Source organism: Pundamilia nyererei, unplaced genomic scaffold, assembly GCF_000239375.1.
Source record: "Pundamilia nyererei isolate P.nyererei 1_Seehausen unplaced genomic scaffold, PunNye1.0 scaffold00337, whole genome shotgun sequence".
Taxonomy (NCBI): Eukaryota; Metazoa; Chordata; class Actinopteri; order Cichliformes; family Cichlidae; genus Pundamilia; species Pundamilia nyererei.
The window spans coordinates 335,573-360,808 of NW_005187738.1; the positions used below are offsets into that span (position 1 = coordinate 335,573).

Consider the following 25,236-nt stretch of genomic DNA (forward strand, 5'->3'; position numbering starts at 1 on the left):
TTTATTGTCTTAGCCTTCACACAGTCACATGGTTATTACAGAGTGGTTATTGTCCAAAGTGCGCAGTTTTATCATCAATCACATATGTATGAACAGAAGCGACATCTCCAGAGTTATTATGGGGAGTTTTTCAGCAGAAGTCTTTCTGATTCTGGACAAAGACTCTTAGAACATTCATCAGCTTTTGGAATACGTGCCTCCTCTTTCCTTTTCTCCACTCGCAGTCACATCAGCTGAAAACCTGCGTTTTCCAGAAGACTTGGTAAAAACCTCTGGCTTCACACTTTGAAATTTCATCCTGGAAAACTACTTTAGTGTGTATAGAAGCAGGGTTGTGGCAGCTGAGGGATCTTCATGAAATTCATCATCAGTCCTAAATTTTCTGGGGATGCTAATTGGACATTCAGTTTTTGACCTTTTGACCTTTTGTTATCTTTGTCCCTAGGCTCTGCTTTTCATGAGGACATTGTCAGAGACAAATTGTTTGAGTGCATAGAATGTTAAAACTATTTTAAAAATATATAAAAAATATTTTGACTGTGGTGCTTTAAGTACCCAGTTGATATCCTTCCATGGACTCAACTGTCAAATACCACATAGAGCCTGCTCTGCAAGCTGTTTACTTTGCAAACCCCCTTCATTCCAACTCCTCTTTTTGTACTGACTCTAATATATTATTTGCTGTCATACCCTTTTCTGAGGGGTCTGGGGGTCCTGCTGGATGTCCATGTTTGTATTTTGAAGTGTGGAAAGGTGTGCTCTCTGCTCAATATAACAAAAAATATAAATCACCGCAAGTGGAAATAATGATCTTTTGACTATAGTGATCTTAGCTAAATCTGCCATTTACAGAAACTGAAAGCTGGAGCGAATAGCCTCTTTAATATTCACTTTGTTGACTTCTGTGGAGAGGGTATGTATACAGTACATGTGTTGTGCTAAATGGAATTCCTTTGAGAGTGAATAATCTTTTAAGAACACAAGCAATGAGACTCAGGTTTACTATATAAAACCCCAACACTGAGAGTGACTGTCCTATTATCTCAGCTGAGTATAAAAATGGAGAACGGGAAAAACAGAGGTCTTAGATCTCAACATTTCATTTTCAAAGAGGTGCTTTTGAAAATCACAGTGTGTGCACACTTGCTTGTGCTCATTCTGCACATAAGAATTATCCTTCCTTCTCGAAAGGATAATTTTTGGTTTATGATGTCTTGAGTCTTCCTCAGTTCTCACTCTAATAATAACATTAAATTCAGCAGGTTGTCTGCTGAGGTCTGAGAACACATTTTTGAATTTTGGTCTTGCAGTTTCTTCTTTCTCAAGCTTTTACATTTGGGTATACCAAACTATTTGTATGCCAGCAGGTGGCAACTACACCGTCTCCAGTTAGAAGTGGAGTTTATGGGAATAGTAGCTAGTTAAGTATAGACTGTTTATTTTGTTAAATATAATCATTTTTAGAGTAACAAACAAAATGTTTCATCAAACAGTGATGACTCCCTGTATTTACAGTACCTCGACTGTGGAAGGTAGTAGGCCTTTATTTGAAACAGGTTTGTAATAGACACCAGCGTTAATTTCCAATGCTGTCTGGCTGATTAGAATAAATTTCATGTTCATGTACACAAAGTCTGCAATACACTCACATTACCGTTATACTGATTATTTTATAGTGAGCAGTGACTCACTCTGGACACACATCAGTGATATCATCTGTACTAAAACTCTTTACTTTAACCTCCTAAGACCCGAACTCTTCCACGCCATGCATTTCTAATTTCTCTTTGACATCTGGGCATATTGGGGCCCAACATCAGTAAACAAAGTCTAAATATAGTGCAACAAACACAGAACAGCTGTGTAACAGAACAATGACAGAACACGCGTAAGGTTTTAGCGTCGAGTCAGCTGGACACTGAAACCCTGTTCTGCTCATTTCCAAGTCCAAATTTTTATTCTTAGATTCCACTACACTGGATTTGCATAATTCAAAATATTGTTTATATTCATCTTATACTGGACCGAAGATCACTGTCTGTCTGAAAGAAGTTATTTTAATTCCTCTCCCTTCAAGCCAAGGCCTTCTGATTGGATGGGCCACAGAAACAGAAGGTCTGGACAGCAAGTATTTTAAACTGTGTTCATTACTATAGCTGTTTATCTGAGACGAAGGGCTAAAGGGCCATCGTTACTGACATCATACAGGTCCAAGAATAGAAAAAAACTGTCTAAAACCCAAGTATGTAGAGCAGTCTGAAGCTTTTAGCCCACGGGACATTCAAATTCAAATTTTATCTGTCACACACAGCACCATACACAGTGCGACATGTGGTGAAATGCTTATTGCTGTGCAATGCCCGACCATTAAATGACAGTAAGATTTACAGATTTACAGGTTACTACAAAATTTACAGATTTTATCTTTTAATTTTACAGTAAAAAGAATGTGGAAATAATGATTTATGAAAGAAATTATGAAGAAAAGGAAATTATAAATTATAAGAAGTGTGCAAACAGAGTGCGTGCGGTGATGCGATGTGTGTGGGAGAGTCCAGTCCTGCACCTGGTTCAGGGCCCGACTAGCCTGGGGGAAGAAGCTCCTCATTCTCTCTGTTTTGGCCTTAAGGGAGCGGAAGCGCTTCCCAGACCTCAACAGTGAGTAGAGTCCATTGTTGGGATGGGAGAGGTCCATCGTAATATTCCTGGCTTTAGTCTTGCACCGCTTGGTGTAGATGGACAGCAGGTCAGGAAACTCTGATTGAATGATGCATTTGGCCATTGCAACAGTGTATGACAAAAAAAAGGAAAAGCATCATAGTTTCTATTAGCAAACATCTCACTTTAAATTGTCCAGCAGTTTATGTTTGAAAACAAAAAAAAACAATGTAAAAGTGGTATACTCTAAAGTCGGGCTATTTTGTGATTGACTACCACATGGTTGTGCAAAGTGTCTTCTGCTCTTTCAGTCACATAACCCCCCAGTCCTAGCCTGCTCTACCCTTGTTACCAACAATGTGGTTAATTCTCAGTCCAAAAGGCTTGTAAATAATAATGTACACACTAAGAGATGGCAGTAGTTGCATCCACTTCTTTTATAGAGTTTATACATGTCACTGAGAGTCATACTGAGTAAAATGAAAAGTGGAATAAGCAGGGATTAAGCACGTGTAAACATGTGCTCACACACTGGTGAATTTCATACTAGCTCGTATACAGGACGTTTTCCATGTGGTGTGCCCTGTGCTGATGAGGTATGTAGAGTGATTGTGTGGAAAGAAGTTTGACAGTGATGATTAACGGCTGCTGTGGTGGGCTGGAGTTTTTAGATGTGAGTGACATGATTTTCCTGTTCATGGATGACCTCTGGTTTGACTTTATCAGGCTCTGAGACAAGAAAATAATCAGTCAGAGCTGAAAGAGATGTCAAAGCTTGACAACACATTTTTATTTTGTCTTGGATCTTGTATTTAATTTCTACTACATTACACAGTTAAACAGGAAACAGTCCTTACATATATATTGCATCACCTGGTTTACTGTCAGTGTGAACCTTTTGCCTGAAAAACAGTGAATTTGTGGTATCCCTCACTTCACCCGTACACGCTGATGTTTGTACCTATCCACTCTTAAAGTTATGTGTACAGATCTGCAACCTGCTCTGTGCTGTGTGTTCTTGGTCTGTGAGAACAGTAGACTTCTCTAAGAATAATATTTTCCCTTGAATAGCTTGCATTTTACTTGTTTCGTGGTGACATGTGCTAACCAGTCACACAAATGAAAATCTGGGCTGACTCGCTGATTTGTTGATCATTTCAAACTCATTATTGGCGAGTGTTTGTGTGTGTTGAAGTGGAGCCAGTAGCGCATTAACACCTTTCGCTTGGTCTTTCCTCTGCTTAGTGGTGTGTCACCTGCCCTGTATAAATGGCGGTAAGTGCAGCACCAGGGACAAATGCCAATGCCCTCCAAACTTCACCGGAAAGTTCTGCCAGATGGCGGTTCAGAACGGACACCAGCAGACATCAGGAGGCTACAGCCAGAATCAGGTCCACTCCACACACACCCTGCCTCTGACCTATAGCAACGGCCAGACACCTGGTGAGTGAAATGTGACATTGGCCTAGACAATCATCATATGTGTTTTATCCAATTAGATTGGTCTCTCGGGCCTTGGCAATCAAGAAACAAAGAGAAACAATCCAGTTGATGCACATCAATAAATATGTGCATCTTCTCCTAAAATATCAGTTTTTGTCTTCTTCAAAATAGGATTAGGCTTTGGGTTTATTTCTTTACTTATTAATAGGATTTATTGTAACTGAGGCATATCACAATTTGTTACTTTTTTTGTCAGGAAAGTCATTTTTGTTTGTCTCTTGCTTTTGGGGAGAGTTGGACTCCTTACTAGTGACATCATAAACCTAACAAAGATGGTTAATCTTAATCATCTACTGTGATGCACCACATCAGTGTCATGCTTGTATACAGTATGTGTTTTTCTTCCTGTACGGCCCAGGCATCGTCAACATCCACATCAATCACCCCCCAGAGGCCTCAGTTCAGTTCCACCAGGTGTCTCAGTTGGACAATTACAACAACAATGGACAGCAAACAAAAGGCTCCTCCTCATCCACTAGTTATAGCTACCATCACAGCGAAAGCAGCCAGAAGATCCAGCACCATGGCTACAACATAGTCTATCCGGGCCAGCACAGCTACCAGTTTCCTCAGTACCAGCCTGTCACCTCTAAGAATGCACTGGGCCGCTGCTTCCAGGAGACAGCAGGCAGTCAGGTACAATGTCAGACATGTCTGCTGTTTGTGAGCTTAATTACAGTCATAACACATCTGTTAGATCAAGTAAGCCTTTCAGTTTCAGTAATCTAAAGCAATCAATCAAAAAGTCTGGGAAATATTTTGATTAGATATGGACAACAATAAGAGGCACAAAGACTACAAAACATGACACCGGTGGTATTAATCCCAAAGACACATTTATAGAAGACGATGGATGTAAAATACAGAACAGAAATAATGCCTGTTAGTTAGTATAGCTCAAAGTTTAAAATTAATATTCTCTGCATTACCAGATCATATTTTACGAGGAGGTTTGCATTTATTTTTGTCCTCTGAGGATACACAGAAGCAAAAATATTAATCCTCACTGTTTTGTCCTTTTCTCTGTTCTCTCCATCTCGCTGTGTTAGTGTGGAAAGGCTCTGCCCATTCTAACTAAGCTGGAGCAGTGCTGTGGGACCATTGGGACCTCGTGGGGATTCCACAAATGCCAAAAGTGTCCAAAGAAACCATGTAAGTCCAGGTCTAGATGTTTTTCTAAAAGTGGTAGTGAATTCGTAGCCATGGAATTAACGTTGAGGGGAAGAAATGCCGGCAGGTGGTCTGGGCTCTGCAGTCCCAGTGCCCACTTTCAAATCTTGAATGGAAATCTAAATATGAAAATCATTAACATTAAAGGTAGTGTTTATGTATTTTAAGTTGTGTTCCATCAACAACAGAATTTAACACAGAGCTGCCAATAGAATATTTTTTCTAGTTTTTCACTTCTTAATGCATTTTGAAAGTAATGGCATAGTGGAAAAGTACAGTTTTTGACTCTGATTTTGACCACCTACTGGGCGTACCCCATGAGTTGGAAAAACCACAGACAGTATATCTTAATAAGAGTAATAATATTTGTTTCATTCTAATAATGATTGCTGAAAACAAACAAAAAAGCCCTATACACCATAAAAGCTTTTGAAGCAAGCAAAAATTAGAGTCGTTGCTACAATGTCTCCAGCACAAACACAGAAAGCGCCTCACACAAATAAACATAATGGTGTGCGTGAATTAAGTGGCAGCCCTCAGATTTTTACAAACTGAATCCAATGCAGCGTCAAAAACTTCAGTTCTTCTAACGGCCACTTAGAATAGCTCCAAAAGTGAGTCGTTCCCCACTTAACACATAAACATTTATACAGCTTAGGGGGTTGGATTTTTTATGACGCATTCGTCTGGATTCTTGTGTTAATGGCGCGGCACCTTTGGCTGACTGGTGGATATCAACACAGGCAGCAGTAACTGATAGACGTCTCTACCCTGTCTGCAACTGTCTCTGCTGTGTTTGTGCTGTTGGGGTTAGAAAAAATGTGTTGATTGAAGGATGTGTAAAAAGCTGTGAATGAGCAAGAATCACTTTTCCATTACACTCTCTGTGTGCTTACACACCACTCTGCATTTAATCATTAGTTATTAAAAATCTCTGGCTAATCTCTTTCTTCCTGTCAAAAGGGAGTTTTTCCTTCCCACTGTCACAAAGTGCTTGCTCAGAGAAGTTGTCTCTGACTGTTTTAGGGTCTTTACCTTACAGTATAAAACGTCTTGAGTTTGCTGTTGCAGTGATTTGGTGCTATGTAAATAAAACTGAATTGAGTCAAACTGCGTTGGATTGGATGTTTCTCTAGCGTGACCCAGGAAACCTTGGCAGCTGCTGCTTGCACTGACATGATACACAATCACTTGGTTTTTAAGAGCTGGTAAAGTCAGCCGCTTACACGTGATGCGCTGACACTTATGAGGGCAGTGTTTTATGAATAAATAAGAGCACTGGTTCAGTTCAGTTCATGAGAAAGACGATCCAGCTGACTCGCCTGATATTAATGCCCTGCTTTTCTAAACCGTTACAGCAACATGTGGAGGAGCATCTCAGTGCCCTTTCACACTGTGGTATTGAGATAATGCTGTATCAACTTTCTTAGCAACCTCATTAACCTTTTATATTACATGCTGTGTGTTTGGCAGCAGATCCTCACTGACAGCATATCATGTCTTAGGACATGTAAGATGATATTTTAATGAGAATATAATCAGTGTAATTCTGCAAAGACTAGTTTGTCTTCAAATATAATACTGCACAAAAATCTTGAATTAACACTCATTTTGTTATATTTTTCTAGGTAAACAGCAAATAGGTGTAGCGATTATAATATGTGTAAACCTCAGCGAAAACAGAGTATATAACAAAAACAGAATCCCACCTGGAAAGTCAATAGTTGCTTTCTTGTAATTTCCTTAAGTTGTCTTCAGGAGTGGATCTCCAGGCTTCTTTAAGAACATTTGAAAGCTCTTTTTTGAATGTTGGCAGCAAACGCAGATGAAACTGGTACATAACTGGTTCTTTGCTAACTTGTGCTTACACAGTACACTTATTCAGCCCTTGAGCTACCTTGAGCCTTGATTTTTATGCTTAGCTGTTTGAAAGGTCAATGTTAAGTCGCTTAAAAAACAAGCAAACGATAACAAAAGGCCTGTTCTTGGAAAATGTTCAGGTTTGATGACTGGACTCAAAATGAATGAAAAAGCAGCCAATTTCCAAAGTAACTGGCGGTCAAAGTGAGACCGCTTTCAAAAAAATGACAACAAAGTCTGGCTCCTCAGAAGCAAAATATATAGAAATGAGGGATGCCTCAAGACATTTTTTCAAAGTAGTGTAAAATATCAGACTGGGCTTCCTTAAAAGCAGTCAAAGCAAAATATCCAGCTGGCTTGAAACCCACACTCTAAAAATGTTTCAACACAGCTCAATGTGTCTTTTGCAGCCATAACTTTCAGCTAGTGACAAGCAAAATAAAAATGCAGCTAGGAAACATTATGAGTCTTGTACTGGGTCGATTTAACAAACAGGTGACTTTCACCCAAACAGCTGCTTCCAGAGAGGAAAAGCACTAAATGCCAAGGCAGCATGTGGTGCTGGCCCTTGCCTCTTAGCTCTGTTTAAAGTGGTACCAGCTAAACTGAGTGTGTGGGGGAGGTGAGGATGGAATTGCCAGCCTTTTTATGTAGGAGCTGGCTACTCAACACTACTCCCTTTATAGAACTGTGGAACTTGTCTTTGAAGCCAGCGCTGTTGTATGTAGAGCATGAAAAGACGCTCTCTAGTGTATTATCCCCAGCTGAACTGAGGAAAGGGGTGGTACTGTAGTACTTTTGTGTAAATCCATCAATATCCATATGTGAAAACACACTTTGCAAACTCATCGTTACGATAGCAACATGTTGGTTATTGTGTGCAACAGCAAATTGAGTATTATTCACAGCATCCTAATCCATATCCAGTGTTTGCAAGGAATATAGCTGTGAGTAAGTGTTTTAAACATTGTGGATTTTCACACCTTATTGCAGTTTGTTAGATTGAAAAACACAAGCTTAACTGTCAACAGAAGGGGGCAGTATATTACCAGAAAGTTATAATGTACCTGAGCCCCTCCCAAAGAATTAGGTCCTTCCTCGAATCTAATGCTGAATTAATTTCGATACTAATTATTCATATTTAAACTAGTATCTAATAGCAGAGCATAGATCCGAAAACGCTGATTTGAAAGCTAGAGAGCCGCGAATTTGAACATTATTAACGTGAATGCTATTTAAGAATTCACAGTACTCAGTATACATTAAAAATGTATTCTATGTGCTGCAGAAGCCATCAAAATGTTCAGCTGTTTCAGAAGGTAGAGAAAAAAAGTCAACATTGAAATCAGTCCCAAGACTTTACGTTTTCAGCTGTTCTATCTCCTGTAGTGTCCAAACAGTGACAAGTTTCAGAAAGTTTCTAAGATTACAATACTTTACAGCTGATGACATGATCACTGTCCTCCACTGAAGAATTTAGGATCTTTATTTTATTTATTTATTTTTCTATTTGAAGTCTTTTCACTCTCTTTGAATAAATGACCTTTCCAAACCAGTGAGACGTCCAGAGCAGCCTGAGTTTTTGGAGTGCCCACGTTAAGTTTTCTCCTTTCTCCTGAGCAGAAGTAATTTCTCTGTAAATTTTTGGTTATTGACACAAAAAATATATGTACTGCTTCAGTAGATTTGAGGTTATAGTATTGTAAAGGTCTTTTAACTCACGCTGTAGCTCAGCTCGGTGCACACTCATTCTTTTGTATTCAACTTACACTTGTATCAGAAATCTGAGCCTGTCTTCTCCCCGTGTCCCCATTTCAGAGTTGATTCAGTTTCAGCATTAATCAGTGACTCCAGTCCAATCCATTCCCTCAGCTTTGTCATTGCCAAAGGATTTCTGTCCTGCTCTTCTGTACTTGGCCTTCCCTATTTTTAGGGAAATATTAATACAAAACTGCAAAGATGAACTCCCTGCTGCAGCTTTTGACTAATTGTTCAGTCTTAAAAAAGTATACAAAACAGCAATGAAGTTTTTATTGAACCAAGGGAAACAACAGTTTCAGAAACAATAGGTCTTTGATCCATCCTTTAATCTGTCAGGGCCTCGCATACACATCTGGTTAAACAGCAAGGAGCAGTTTTTTTGTCGTAAAACACAGCTGTTAGGGACACCACGGAATCTGTAGTCTAAAAAGACTGATTGCACACCTGAGCTGCTCAGGATATAGTTCTTAGCGTATAGGAGAGAACAGAACTGAAAGACTTGCTTTTATTGCATGTGTGCTTGCTTTTAGCACACATGCAATAAGACACCAGGACAGGGAAGATTAAGTCTTTTCATATCCAGCATTTTAGTGGGAGTCACCAAAGGGCCAGCGATTTGCACTCTCTGTCCTCTCCTCAGGAATGGTGGAGGCATGAGGTGTTTTTTCTTTTTTTAAACATTTAGGTGTGAAATAGTCCATTGTGCGATGGAGACTGTGGTAACTGGTAAATAGACTGGCTTTCTTGGTCAAACAATCATTGCCTTGTTTTGTTCTCAACAAAATATCAATCTTCTTTTGAGTATTTGGGTACCACCTACCCACTGGTTCCTTTGTCCAGCTGTACTGCAGTGAGACTGACTTCCTGTGTACTAATGTTGCTGCTTAAGTAGCTTCTAGCAGCTACGTCCACCTCCTTCCCTGCAACCCTTCATGGTTCCATTAATAACTCTTTTTGAACACTGTATCCTCTCTTAACTAACTATCATTACCATAATTTATTCATTTTTCAATGAATGAATCCATTGTATTTTTACAGATAATCGAGGCTTTGCTGCTCATCTTATTGCGTGAAGAAGCTCAAATAAATGTATTTTTATCTCAGCTCATCTCTATATAATTTAATATGATTTATTTTTTTCTTTCTTCTGTCTGTTTGGTTTAGAACTAAGTCGTATCTACTCTTCAACCACTCCTGTTTGTTTAAAGATACAAATAGTTTATATTCATTTTACAGCCATACGCTGAAACTACAGAGAGTAAATATGTAATTCAGTTATACGCAAAACAGCTCGCATAGTGACAAACATATTTATATTGACTGGGTTCTCATTCTCAATGACAGTCTATATTTGAATTTGACTATCAACCTGAGGTTACATAGAAAAAAAAATAAATATAAAATACATAAATATAAAAAAATGCAATACAGTACCTTCACTTAAACCACGGTAAAGGTACGCTGTTAACTTAAATTGACCATAATTAACATTTTTTACAATTTTAGAGTGAATACGTTTCTTTCCTTCAGGAACGTGATTTATGCTTTTTTGCTTTATGGGACTTTAAATGAACACTCATAAATGTATTTTGGAATCATTACAGAATAAGAACCCAGACATTTGCTCTCAAAACTGTGACTAACATGTGCTCCTTCTCTTTGTTTTGCTCTTCACATGCTCCCGTCATCAGCTTTCCCCCTGATAGATTGCCCTCAGGGTTACATAAGAGTCAACAGTTCTCATTGCCAAGGTAAGAATTGATGTTATTGTTTTTAACATCCTAATGCTTATATAGCTTATAATAATGTGGTAAAGACGCGTGTGATTCCCTGTAGTTCAGTGGTTCACAAACTTTTTTTTTTCCTAGACCCCCCCTTTGTTTTACAAGAAACTCTTTGTGCCCCCCTCCCCGGCACAAACACATCGTCCAACCACACACACCCTTGTTTTGTTTTCTAACTCCAGTGCAGTTTATTTCACACCTCAAACCTTTTGTAAACAATTAAACAAATTAAAGTAAATGTCAATAAATTGCAGGTAGCAAATAAACCGCTACCTCTTTTAAGTAACAGAAAAACAAACCATCCTTATGGTGTAATTATTTAATGTGTAGTTGTTTTTTTTCTAACTGTGTAAGAATATTCAACGCTGTATTTTTCAAAAAATGCTTCTCTGTGCAAAGTGGGATTAAAAACATAAACAACTGTGAGATACTGTTTGTCCGTGAAATTCTGCCGGGGAGACCTACCATGGCACCACTGTTGTGCAGGTAACGCCAAAGGCAAGATATCTTTCATCATATTTTCTAGTCTTTGGTTTGTAAGCATATTTGGTGATGCTTCATCTTCTGCTTTGCGTTTGAGAAAATGTCTTAATATTAAGTTGATGAGGTTGCCCGTGATTTTGTGGAGAAATGCAGTATCCCCGCAGGATGAATCCTGCTGCCTCTGCTGATCACCTGACTATTATGTTTCTCTAAGTTTCTCTGTTTTAACTGTCGGGTGTGGTGTCACAAAATGTACTAACATTACGCCTCTCGGTGTACTGTGAAAACGATTGCAGTACTACTTTTAAAAACATCAACATTTCAGTATGACCGATGCTTAAGACCAAATACCACAAATTGCCACAAACTTGTGAGTTATGCCTCTCCTTACCCTTCTGTGCCTCTTGATGGGAACTTTTATTTTAGACAGGAAGCCTCCTATATGTGGTTACAACTAGGCAGGAACAGAATTTTTAAATGTTGTAAAAATATTTAAAGCAGTTTATGTAAGTGACAAGTGTTAAAGATACTCTAAAACTCTGCAATTGAGTTTGCATCAAAAAGTGTGAATAGAGCTGAGAAGTATTATCTCTATGTTATATTCAAATTAAGAAACTGGCCCTTCCAAAGCAACTTCCCACCAGTGTCTTAAGTTAAAAAAGAACCTACTGAAATGATATCCACAAAAACCACGAGTCAGTGACTCTAAACTGGGGCTAAGCAGAATCGCAGACACACATGCAGCATGCACTTTAAATTAGGTTACAGCTGTGTAGGGGTGGTGTTAATCTGAGGCTAAATTTAATCATTGATTGTTCAGGGTGTTTCCTGACTGATGACAGTCTAGAAACCACTAACTGCAAAGTGGAAGTGCGCCAGTGTTTGGTGGCACCAACTCTTTTACAAGAACCCACAAAAGAGGAGCGTGACCTTTTCCAGCAGACTGTTCTGCTTGGCTGCTCAGAACATGGAGAGGAAGTCATTTTTTTCCATGACATTCAAAGTGTGGTACTGCACAAAATATAAAATAAAGACACAAACACATTCACAAGCATCTGCTTCGAATGCTGAAGAACAAACAGTCTGAACCATCCACCCATTTTATATGTGTCTGGTCATGTGGGGATACCAAAAGAGACAACCAGGAGTCATCAAATACCACTGCTTATGGGTCTAGTCACTACGTACAGCTCTTAGCCTCTATGCTACCTACGCTAAATTAACAGTGTTCCCTTCATGCTGAGCCCTCTCTTCACAACCACAGACTACTGCAGTACATTGCAGATACCACGCACTGGTAACACTTTCTAAAAACGATTGATCTAGTAGTAATGATGTGGTTTGTATGTTTGCAAGAAGCATAGTAGTTTTTCAATAATAGTCCCGTGTAGTGGTGGCAGTTGAGTTCATCTGGATTTCCTGTTTAAAAATAATTACAGTTGACAGAGATTTAGCATCAGTAACAGCTGACTTGCAAATGTTTCCGTTCCTTTTCCATAAAAGGTTGTTTTAGTCGGAGCATGAAGGACCTCAGGAGTAAAAAGATCAACCGAGAAGGCTGTCAAAACATGCTACCTGAAACAGCTGAGCTCCTTTTCACCATTAAACTGGAAAACGTGTTGATGCGTTACTGTAATCCAATTACTTTTTCAAGAGTAAAGTAAGGAATTACTATTGCAAAAAAGTAATTACATTACTGTCACTTTCCCGTAAGCACGCTGCATTACTGCATTACTAAACCGTGTCTCATGACAATGACGTAAGCGCGTGCAACGTCCATGGCAGCAACAGACGTGTGCAGATCAACAGTGGATAATATGGAGCGTGGGAGAGAGTACGATTATGCATCTTTTACGGACTCAAACTAAACGATGCATAATCGTACAAAATTAAACTTCAGATCTGTGCAATCACCGAGCACGCTGCCACGAGAATGTTAAATTCACAGAGAAACCCCGGATCCCCCCACTGACTGCTGCGGCACCGGGCAAACCTCCACCCGCCCCACTCCTGCTAAACAGGTGAAAATAGATTTAAGAGTGACGGGACTTTGTGCCGCTGATTCTTTGATTTGATTTCTTTTTTGCTGTGTTTTACTTGCATCCATTTGAAAGAGGATGTGCTGGAATATGCAGAAAATAGGTTTAAATGTTTCTTCCAGCCAGAGACTGTTGCATATAATTAATTGTGCATAAAGTTAAAAAAGTCAAACTGATAAAACAAGACTTTTTCAATTTTATATGATGGATTAAACAGAAAATCTAGAATTGGGGTCTTTTGCTTTATTAGATATTCAGTTTGTATATTATGTTTTTGAAAAGTAATAAAGTATCAGAGTAACTAGTTACTTTTGAAAATAAGTACTTACTAAATAATCAGTAAAGTAATGGGATTACTTTCTTGGAGAAGTCATCGAAAAATGCAAGTTACTAATTACTAGTAACTTGACCAACACTGACCATAATCACTCACACACTTGGAAATTAAAGCATTAATTCAATTCAATTCAATTCAATTCAATTCAATTTTATTTATATAGCACCAAATCACAACAAAAGTCGCCTCAAGGCGCTTCATAGATGCAGAGAAAAACCCAACAATCATATGACCCCTATGAGCAGCACTTTGGCAACAGTGGGAAGGAAAAACTCCCTTTTAACAGGAAGAAACCTCCAGCAGAACCAGGCTCAGGGAGGGGCCATCTGCTGTGACCGGTTGGGGTGAGAGAAGGAAGACAGGATAAAAGACATGCTGTGGAAGAGAGACAGAGGTTAATAACAATAACAGATTCAATGCAGAGAGGTCTATTAACACATAGTGAGTGAGAAAGGTGACTGGAAAGGAAAAACTCAATGCATCATGGGAATCCCCGGCAGCCTACGTCTATTGCAGCATAACTAAGGGAGGATTCAGGGTCACCTGGTCCAGCCCTAACTATATGCTTTAGCAAAAAGGAACGTTTTAACAGTGAGCTGCATAGGAAAGAACACAGTCCTACAACATTTGACATTTTAGTTGTAATGTACTCACTTTTTTAGAGGTCACGTTTTAACCATGCATTCAAACCTCACCATTCGTGGCCAATACAGACATGGGCTGTGGGAGGAAGCTTGGGTAGCAAGCAGAAACTCCTGCGGGGACACAGCAAGGCCCCAGCCAGGATTTGAACCTGGAACCTGAAGGCATGCTGAGGGTGGAAAATACTAACCACTGAACCACCAATAGTTACCAAAGCTGTGCAGACCTCCAGACTTACCCTCGCTATTCATACTGTCCAAACGTGTTTTCACAATGTGTATATGTGTACTGTGCCCTTCTCGCCTTAAAAGCCAGAAACAGCACTGATAGTTTCATCAATGCCAGCTGACTAACAGCAGCAGATTTTTTAGGCACTGCAGTTCTAAACTCATGTACTAGAAAAGTAATAATGAATAGTACTTGATGCACTAATGGAAGTATATGAATTCAGGTATAACAAGTGTGGTTAATTGTGTTTTTTGGGGGAGTTTAGTTCTGCAAGGTGAAGAAATTGTTTGAAAAACCTTTTCATTAACTGTCAACTCTTCAATAATTCACAGATCTAGATGAGTGCCAGCTACAGGGTGTGTGTCCAAATGGAAACTGTGTGAACACTCTGGGCAGCTACAGGTGCACATGTAAACCTGGATATGTCCCTGACCCCACGTTCATCATGTGCATACGTAAGTCCTCCAATCAGTTTTTCATCACAGTTGCTCGTTCAATAATTCTAGACAGAGAAGATCTAATGGAGCTGCGTCAGACTGAGCAAAAGATTCTTGCATTACATTTGCATGCTGGTCTTAGATATGCAGATTTGCACATTCAGATCTTCAGATAACTTGAATACCATGCTTGCATGAAGATTTTCATTCAGATCTTCATGCAAGCATGGTATTCAAGTTATATAAAGCATGTACTGAGAGTTACACACAGCCAAAACCGAAATATCTCATTACGGGTCGGTAAATGCTGGGAATTGTAGCCAGTATTGGATTGTATTGCCTTTCTTTTGCAGTGTAATATAAATTAGCATGAACACAAAACTAGACTATCCAACTCAATACAGATACTTAGGAAAATACTTGATAACTGATAACATTCAATTATTGAGTATTTTCCACCAGTTTTTCCAAATATAGTTAGTTAGAAGTATTTAATATCAAGTTTATAAGTTCTATTCATTTAATAAATTATTTAGATAATTTCAATGTATTTTAGATCTTACTAATAAGCAAAGACATCAGAATTATTTGATTCTTGTGGAGGAAACACATTGCGGAAAAATTAACAGTGTATTTTGTGCGGTTTTAGGTATGCTAAAATAACTCACTATGAAATATTGAACTAGTTACTGCCTGCTTTTTACAACTGACCTCACAACTGGCTTTCACAAGATAAGAAGGACATTTTAATAAACGATTGTAGAGGTAGAAAAGTTCAACTTTATCATGTTGTCCACATCTGCCTGCAGCCTTTCTTTCTCATCACCTATTCACACTGCTCTGCCTCAGTCTGTAGCTTGTACATCCTCAGCTCTGCTCTTCAGCCCTGACACCCATCTGATTTGGCTGCTCTGCTCCAAAATGTGCTCTTTATGTGCTCGGATTAGTTCTCCACACTCCGGACTCTCTGCTCAACTCAGCTACGTTTCCCGCCGCGCTACGCAATCAGTAACCCACCCAGTTCTCCATGTGTCTGTAATGCGCATGACTAAATATTTCATTTGCAACCCATTCAGCTTTATTATTGATTCATTAATTATTCATCTTTAACTACATCCGCTATGTTGATGATAACAGACAGCTAATGTGGCTATTGGGTAACTGCTAATCGTTAAATGGGGCCGGGTTAACATTTATGTTAACATGGGCTGTAGTATTTAAGTATTGTGAAATGGGAGCTTTACAGACCTCTCTTGAAATTCCTCCTACAGTGTTGTTTAGCATTGTGAATGTGAGCTACTTAGGCTGGTAGTGAGGGGAGGACCTGAAGTTGTGTGTGAACTGGAGGAGGCAAAGATGACACTGATGATGATACTGATGCATCGATATTAACTTTCAGTATCGGTTAATATCTGACAATCAATCAATTTTTTGACCGCCCCAGGATAGATAGGTTGGTGCATGGGACTGTGCCTTTTTTCCTCCTGTGGCTAATGAAAGCCACGTGTCCATTCGTTACTGCTACTCATTGATTGAAAGGCACAGCAGAGGGCTCCTCAAACCTACACTCCACTGAAAGAGTACCTCAATGATTTACATGTTTTTCATGCTGTATCTTTTTCTTCACACTTATTCTTACATTGCTTTAGTGTAAGGGGGACAGGCGGGCAATATGTTTGAAGCATACGGTATCCTAAACTGTGAGATTCTCAGTTGTCCGGGGCTTTGTGACTTCTGTTATCTAAATCCTGAATAGATACTGAACCAAGCACGCTATTTCTTGGCAAACACTGTTCAGACCATTTAGACAAAATAGCCCAATTTCTGTCTCCTCAAACCACAGAAAGATTTTTCTCACGCTCTCACAGCCCTTTGAGCATTTTGGGTGACATCTGCGTTTTGCTGAGGAGGGGCTCCGTTTGCTCACTCTGCCATAAAGGCAAGACCGGCGCAGTGCAGCAGGGTTAGTTTTCATTCTGGCAGGTCGTAATATTTCTGTAGACAAAGCCCACAGTGGCTGTTGATTTCCTAGTTACCGTCCTGGCCAAGGCCCTCCTTGCCTATTAAGTCATTTCGGTCAGATGGCCTACTGTAGCAAGAATCTTAGTGGTTTCAGACTTCTTCCATTTCATTCGAATTGATTTTATTTTGCTCCGGGGAACTTTAAATGTTGAAATTTTCCTGAACACTTCGCCTAGACACAGTTCCTGTCTGAAGGGCTTTGTTGTTTTTTTAACCTCATCATGGTAAACGGAGCGTACGTGTTCTCTGTAGAGGTGCTCTGATTTGCTGATGGCCAGTCGAGTGCATTTGATTAGCAGCACCTGGACTCATCTTGAAGTTGTAATAGTGCACTTGTGCTTGAAGCATTTTGGCTTAGTTTTGATGAAGAACATGGTGTAATATGTAGTTTGTATTCACCTGTATTAAGAGCTGCTCAGGAGAAGATTAGGTTTATTATGTCCTGATGGATAAAACCTTAGAATTCATCTTTCTAAATGACTTCAGCTTGATATTTCCACACACAGGCACGAGTAGTCTCAACCTCACATATTCTTCAAACTATTTGTTAAATGTTACTATGATACATGTCATTTAAAGGTTTGTGCAAATTTTCAAATGGCATCAAAAGTAGCATTAAAAATATTAAAATCAAACAAACCTTTTTCTAGCTTTGAGAATGAACTGTGCAAACCTGATTCTGACTTTTACTTCAGTCATTCCTGATGTTTTTAATCAAGGTATTTGTTGGGAAAATAGGTCAAGTATTTAACCCTTAAGTGAAATGATTTACTTCAGGTAATGTTTCTGGCAAAAAGGAAATCAGCCTGGGTTCCCCGTGGGGGTCGTTAGTTTGTCTCTTTTCCAGTCAGAACTGTTTCCAGCATTTATTCGTGGAGTTTAATTTTTGCCCTAGAACATTTAAACCAAGCCAAACTCTCTGCATGCCTTCATCTCAGCCAGCACTTTGGTAGTGCATGAAGCACTGGCATGAAAATGTTAATTTTTTTCCCCAAGTTTTTCCTTCATCATGTGGTCTTTGTTTTCTGGTGTTTAATGTGTGTATAGCTATTTGTACCAGTACCAAAATGTGGTTGCCGAGCCTCTTGTTGTAAAACATGTACTCTCTTTAATGTACTCTGGTTTTGTTTTAGACATATATTTAGACTGCGTTTGTGACGGGGGGAAGGTTGCTCTGGTGAAGGGGACTTCTTTACTCTTTATCCTCTCTTTCCTCCATGTTTGGGTCTCCTGCACTTTGGTGTGCCACTTCCCGCGCCTCCTCCCTCCTCTTTGCCCTCCTTCTGTGCTCCTCTTCAGCCAAAATACCCATCCAAGAGGAGAAGGGGGCTTGCTTCCGTTTGGTCAGCTCGGGGAGGCAATGTTTGCACCCAGTGTCTGCCCAGCTGAGCAAACAGCTTTGCTGCTGCAGTGTGGGCAAAGCCTGGGGCCCTCGTTGTGACAAATGCCCCCCTCCAGGAACAGGTAAGGTCCCGAGAAATGTCAGATAGTTGTCCTGTCCCAATAAGGCCCCAAACCTTCTGTTGTGACTTCTATGGAGGAAACACGATGAAAAACACTATTCAGCCGTCTTATAATTTACTTTTACGCCTTTCAAATCAGCAAACTCTAAAGCTCCGTCCTTTGGGATGAGCTTGAACTTATGTCCCAGTCTGTTATCCTGCCACTCTCTGTCTGCATGGGTTTCACAGCTTGGCTGAATAGCTGCTTTTAGATTAGAATAGAAAAACCTTTTGCAGTAATTTGTTTTATGTCACCTGCCTGTTTGTCTTTGTTTCGACACATCTCAGTATGTTCGTGGAATTTAATTACAAAGTGATGGTTGGTATTTCTAGGTAGTTGCGTTCCCTTATGTTGTTGAAGGCACCCACATCTCATTTTTCATTTCAGTTTGTTTATATAGCACTAATCCGACAGCTGTCTCAGGTTGCTTTCAATCCTCATGTTTTGTGACGATGACTCAAGATTATCTATTATGTATCTGTACTGAGAATTATGAAAAGCGTCACGCTATTGTCTAAAAGCATGCGTAACAAACAAGTCTGTCTTCATTCATTCGACCACCTTTACTTTATGTAAATTTACCAAAAAAAGAAACAAACAAAATGCGGAAACATTCCAAATACATCCTTTATTTAAACAAGGCTACACAGGTAGAATGACGTCCTTGTGATGGTCCTGCGTGTTTTCCTGGTTATATCTTGAATATTCAACTAAGCAACAAACATGAGTTACAGAAAAAAACAGATATTTTGTCATACAAAGCTCACAAAATAACTAGAAATTGCTGCTCTGTGTCTTTCACATGTTACACGTCTTGCCACGTTGCTGGCGGTTTTAATTGCATGCTGCAAGGTCCGCTGTTAGAAGAGTCAGGGTTATTCATTCATGTGATACGTCACTCTGCAGTGTTGTACAAATGGATTCTGATACCAACAGTAAGAAATAATATCATTATGCAGGCGCTACGCATGTGTTTTACTAATTAAGATGAAGAGAAACACTAGATTGAAAAATGAACTGTGATCAAACTTAATCGAAGTTGGAACTGAAATTTCTGCACATCTTAAGCTGGGATTCAAATCTGACTTGAATCTGAAGCCTGTGATGCAGCAAAACAGGCTCAACCTTTCTTTTCAACACATACAACTCATATTAGATGGACTGTTGTTTAAAAAATAGTTAGGATTCTAAAATAGATCGGCTGGATATGGACATGACCCAGCCTGGGATTTTCCTCATTTCTGAAACATTACTGAGTGTGTAACTCCAATCAAAATCTGTCATGCAGTTCTATTTCTAAATTGTTTTTTCTACTAATTTTAAGGTGTTTTGTTCAGTGAAAAAGAAAAGTCCACAGTTTTTACGGTGGGTTCTCTGTTATCTCATCGTGGGAACTGACTGCTTAATAGTATTTAGTTATTCTTAGTTAGTTAAATATCACTTTTTCCTCTTTTTGTAATATCTCATTCCATTTCTCTTTTTATATTGTTATACAAGAGAAGGGTGGAAGTTATCTTGATAAGACTAGGACATTTACTTAATATAGATTTGAAAGAGCAAAAATGGAAAGTTGTGTGAAGGTAGAGCATAAAATGCTTTTTTCTCTTCACCAGAGATGTGTTCAAAGTACCCTCTACTTGGTAAATGGTGGATTTTATTTGAGTTTTTATTCTGGTGCTTTTGTATTCATTCTAAGAATACAGATATAGAGTTAACTACTCATGTCGTGTGTTGTCATGCAGCTAAGTTCAAAGAAATCTGTCCTGGTGGAATGGGCTACACTGTTCTGCCAAATCCTCCTGTCAATAAGCCAATTTATCAGGAGCCCATTGACCCACCACAACCCCTACCAACACCAGAGAGACCTGTGGAGGCGTTTGGAACACCGGAAGAGATTATACCAGGTGAGTCTTGCAATATTAATAGCTAATTACCAGTGCATGTTTAGTTGATTTAGTCTATTTATTTTATGTGTCTGGGACCACAATAATTGAGGTATCTTGACTGATTTGTATCACTAACAGTATTCTATTTATGCTGTCTTTATACTAGATCATATATAATTGATATATAGGTGGAATTCAGTAAATGAATTTAATTATCACTAGGTTAAATTCAAATTTGTGCACTAAACTGTTGCTTGCAGGATGCTACACAGTATAAAACTATTTTATTTTATTTTAATTTATCAAAACACATCCAATATCTGAGCGCTTACCTTTAAATACAACTTTTTCCTCTCCTCTGCTGTCCTGTCTGTCTTAAACTTTCTCCATCTCTAAATAAAGTTGCTCACTCGTTTCTCTCCCTGTGAAATGCAGCAGTTGGACCGTCAGACACACTGTGAGACAAACTGCACACAAACAGTTTGTGTGTTTGCTGATGTTTGTCTTTCTGCGTGCAGTTTGCATGTTCTCAGTGACATTGATATTTGTGTAAAAATGTACGGAGAAAAAAAGTCATCAGAAAAATAAATATTGGAGTAAACTACAGACAGCTTAAAATTCTAAGTACGGTAATGAAGTGTCCCACCTCTGGTCACCGTCTGTGTTCAACAATGGCTGTTCTCAGTAGATGCAGATGGCCTCATTTACTTATTTTTCCAACCTTTTGTCTTCTCGGTCCAAAATCGGCCCTTTGTCCTCTGAGTGCAGATTCAGCCTTTTCCTTTTGAGGTGGCTCTCCTATGAGGTGCCGTGTGTTTGTGGAGTGACTCTTTGGTTTCTTCTATGAACAACCATTGTTGAACAGAAGTGGTGGCTTATGACATTTGATTTGCTACTTTTGAATAATAATAATAATAAATCATTATATGGACCTAGTGCGACTTGTTTGTACAGAATATTATGCAGTGTTTATAGTCTCCATCTGGGGCGAAAAAACCCACCGTCTTTCTCAGAAAGACATCAACTTGCCCTCTGTTGCAGAATTTGCGGTGCAGCAGTTAGATACTTGAGATATTAAGATGTGAATACTCCACAGCTGTATTTTATTTGGCACACTTTAAAGTGTCTGAACTCAATGTGCTGTCAAAGCAACAAATATATTTGATGGATTGCATTTATGCAGTGCAGCAGAGAGAAAATGTTTTTTGCACTTTATTGAATGCCGAAAATGTGAAAAAGATCAAGCTGTGTAACAAATTACACCCACTTGCTCCTGTTTGAAGTGTGGTATTAATTTATCAGTGTCGTGGTGAAAAATGCCGAGACGGTGGGATAAACGGGAATCTCACGTTTGCAAATTACAACTCTAAAGTAACATTAAAAACTCTGATTTATGATCTTCTTGCATGTGATTAGGAAGCCAGATTTTGAGAAACACATCCCTCTTGTGACATTTGTTTGTAGAGGACATGGATTAAAGTGCTTTGACTGAGCGCTCATTCCCTGTTAAAAGCCCAGCCCGCAAGCCATCAAAAAGAGAGCAAAGGGGAGATAAACCTGCCTGAGAGAAGAGCCTCATCCTCTCCTGTTATTATTCAGGACATGCTTGGCAGCCACCAAGGGAAGGAGAAACTTTGCAACATCTTAGCCAAAGCCAGACAGAAACCAAATTACTGTTTAGCTTTGCTGGAGCAGAGTACAGAGTTTTCCAGGCACAGAGGACAGGGCGCAAAAAACAATCGGACAAAATTCCACCACCCTAAACCTGTGCAGATTAGTGTTTGGATACCACCAGAAAGTAATGAGGCACCTGGCAGCCATACATATTGGTACTTTGAAGCAGCAAAAGCTGTGCTGGGTGGAAGAAGGAGATATTTTGCTTTTTTTCAAAATCTTTACTTTTGTCATCTTGAGACCTGGAAATGTGGTGTGTGCTGTTTATGATCTTTTCACAACATCAAACATGGACCTGTATATATGTCGCTAAGCATTTACTTAAACAAAGGTTGGATGTTGATGAAATTGAGGCGTTTCACATAAAACAATTGCCTTATTTTTGAAGGGCAATAAGAAGAATCTTGTTCTGGATAAGGGGAATTCTTGTGATTATGTGACCTTGAACATAATTTGTATGAAGACCTATTAGGTGTTGAAATGCTGTAAATTCTTACCAATACTGCAAGAAAAGTAACAATTCTTGTGAATTTCTGACTGACAGATGATGATGGATGACAAGGAGAATAAATAAGGTGCATATAGCTTTATAATTAATGAATAAAGTATTAACTAATACCGTACTAATGCTGAATACGTGTGTTGTTCATATAAAGTGTTACCAAAATGCTGTGATTGGGGAAGCAATTGTTACTTTTCTTGCAGTATTGGTAAGAATTTACATTTCAACAGCTAATAAGCAGTAAGCAAAGTCTGAAGGTATTCAGTGTTTTATGATGTCAAAAGCTTGAGTGTCTTAAAGATTTAAGACACTCAAGCTAATCAGTTTTTTTTTAAACTTTTTTTTTAAATGTCAGATGACATTTAAAAAAAAAGTTTGAGCTACGCTACATTATCACAAACCTTCACTCAAAGTTTTTGTTTGTATTTTTTTTTTTGGTCAGTAGCAACCAGTTCACCAGAGCAGGTAGGTTTGGTACCTTTTCACTCTTTAGAGTGAAAATGCAAAAGCAGTTTGCCTGCATACGCTTAGCAAATACACTTACCTTCAAAAGAGTTTCAAAACCACATTTGCATGAAATCAGCAACATTGCTGCATGACTTTGGCTGGTCAGTTGAACAGCAAGTCAATTTCTACATCTTTGATGTGCTCATGTAGACTTTAAGAACCAGACTGAAATCTTTGACATGGTCCCAGATCTGGATACTCCACGCTTTTCTAGCTCCCTTTTGCCAAGCTGTTTATTCTTGCTCTGTGATTAAATTGCAGCCAGTTGCCATGCAAGCTAAATGCTAATCTGCTTCTCAGCACAGTACCTGCATTGCATGACGTAAGTAGTAGGAGGCTAAAATAATGAGTCTTGACTAAAGATGCACTGCTCCAAAAAAATAAAGGAACACTTTGAAAACACATCAGAGCTCAGTGGGGGAAAAGTCTTGTCAATACAGATATGGACTGGGTAATGTGTTAGGAATGAAAGGATGCCACATTGTTTGATGCAAATGAAAATGACAGAGAACTTAATTCAAAGACACCCTCCATAATCAACGTGAAAGAAGGATGTGGCAGGCTAATCCGTTTTGCCAACATTTCATTTGAACAATTTGAAGTGGTACTCGATGCTCCTAATGAGATAACAGGTGATTTCAGGATATCAGGATATCACTGAGCCACTGAACAGTCTAAGGCACAGGCTGATGCTATCGGCCTGACAGAAAGATCATCTCCCAGAGGTGTTCTATTGGATTTAGGTCAGGCAAGACTGGAACTCAAGGCCAGTCTATGGTATCAATTTCTGCTCTTGCCACATGAGGCCGGGCATTGTCGTGCACCAGGAGGGATTTTTATCCCATTACCTAATGGCAGTCAGGGTGCTGTTGCCTAGCATGTAGGGGCCTGTGCGTTCCTTCATGGATATGACTCCATGGACATCACTAACCCACAGCCAAACCAGTGATTCTGAATGATGTTACAGGCAGCATAACATTCTCTATGGCTTCTCCTGTCACATACGCTCAGGGTTAATCTGGATGTAACCCTTTCACTGGTTCACTGATATTAGAGTTCACTGGTATTAGAACTGTACTTTCTGGTATTCTATGGCAAATGCCAACCCTTTAGTCTCACCCCATGGTGTCGGGGAGTGAGCACAGGACACACTAGAGGATGTCAGACCCTCAGTCCATCCTCATAAGTCTGATTGTTCTGATTGTTTTGTCAGAGACATTCACACAAATCATTTTGTAGAGCTCTGTTCCTCCTTGCACAAACGAGCAAATACCGGTCCTGCTGATGGGTTAAGGACCTTCTATGGCACTGTCCAGCTCTCCTAGAATAACTGCCTGTCTCCTGGGGCCTCCTCTGTGCTCTTGAGACTGTGCTAGGAAACACTGCAAACCGTCCAGCATTGTATTGATGTTCCATCCTGGAGGAGTCGGACTATTTGTGCTACTGGTAGTGACACTGACCCCAGGCAAATGAAAAAACAGTCAGAATAGATGAATGTCAGTGGCCTCCAGTTGTAAAACCATTCCTGTTTTGTGGTTGGTTTCGTTGTTGCCCCTCTAGTGCGCCTGTAGTTAAAGTCATTAATGCCAAAGTAGCTGAAACTGATTAACCACCAGATCAATATCCCAAGGTTAATTGACTTGATTATATACGCTGAAGTGTTCCTTTAATATTTTTGAGCAGTATATGTATACAGTGCTATGTTGATTTTATGTCTTTGGTGTTGTCTGTGTCTTTTCATTGAAGGAGCTGGTAATTCCTGTGGGTAGCATTAGTCCAGTAGTTGAACCTATCCAGCCCCAGCTATCTCCGGGTGTTTCCACTATCAAGATGGAGGCACCTTACCCAGGTTCCTGCTTTGCCCTTTAAACTTCAAAGCAGTTTCAGACTCAGCTCATCGAGCTTATGATGGGCTCAGACAAAGCGATTTTTAATCCTTGGGTTTAATATGATCCAGTGGTCTGAAAAGAGTGCTGTTTCAGTGATGGTGATTACTGAGTCATTTTAAAACTTGTTATTGACATGACAATGATATGTTATATATATAAATATAGCTTGTTGTTTTTCACAACACACAATATCACTGTAAAAGAGGTACTAGGTAATTACTGGAAACAAAGTGGTATCCCAAGCAGTATGTATGGTACTAATTGTACTGGGTTCCAAAAAGCCTACAAACAGAACATTAAAAATGAGTTGTTGTTTTTTAAAAAGATTCTCTGTGCTGTGGATGCACAGAG

At 39.3% G+C, this 25,236-nt stretch overlaps 1 protein-coding gene across 1 annotated transcript in view; it reads left to right on the top strand.

The window, feature by feature from the left end:
- The window catches only part of ltbp1 (latent transforming growth factor beta binding protein 1), a gene marked incomplete at its 5' end in the record, with an annotated part of 129,481 nt that overhangs the window by 72,463 nt on the left and 31,782 nt on the right, over window positions 1-25,236 (top strand). The window contains 9 exons of the mRNA XM_005752003.2: window positions 3,904-4,101; window positions 4,520-4,797; window positions 5,211-5,313; window positions 10,644-10,703; window positions 14,798-14,920; window positions 18,224-18,388; window positions 20,170-20,331; window positions 22,932-22,954; window positions 24,743-24,845. Of these exons, the coding sequence (XP_005752060.2) occupies window positions 3,904-4,101; window positions 4,520-4,797; window positions 5,211-5,313; window positions 10,644-10,703; window positions 14,798-14,920; window positions 18,224-18,388; window positions 20,170-20,331; window positions 22,932-22,954; window positions 24,743-24,845 (1,215 nt within the window). The remainder of the gene's footprint in view (window positions 1-3,903; window positions 4,102-4,519; window positions 4,798-5,210; window positions 5,314-10,643; window positions 10,704-14,797; window positions 14,921-18,223; window positions 18,389-20,169; window positions 20,332-22,931; window positions 22,955-24,742; window positions 24,846-25,236) is intronic.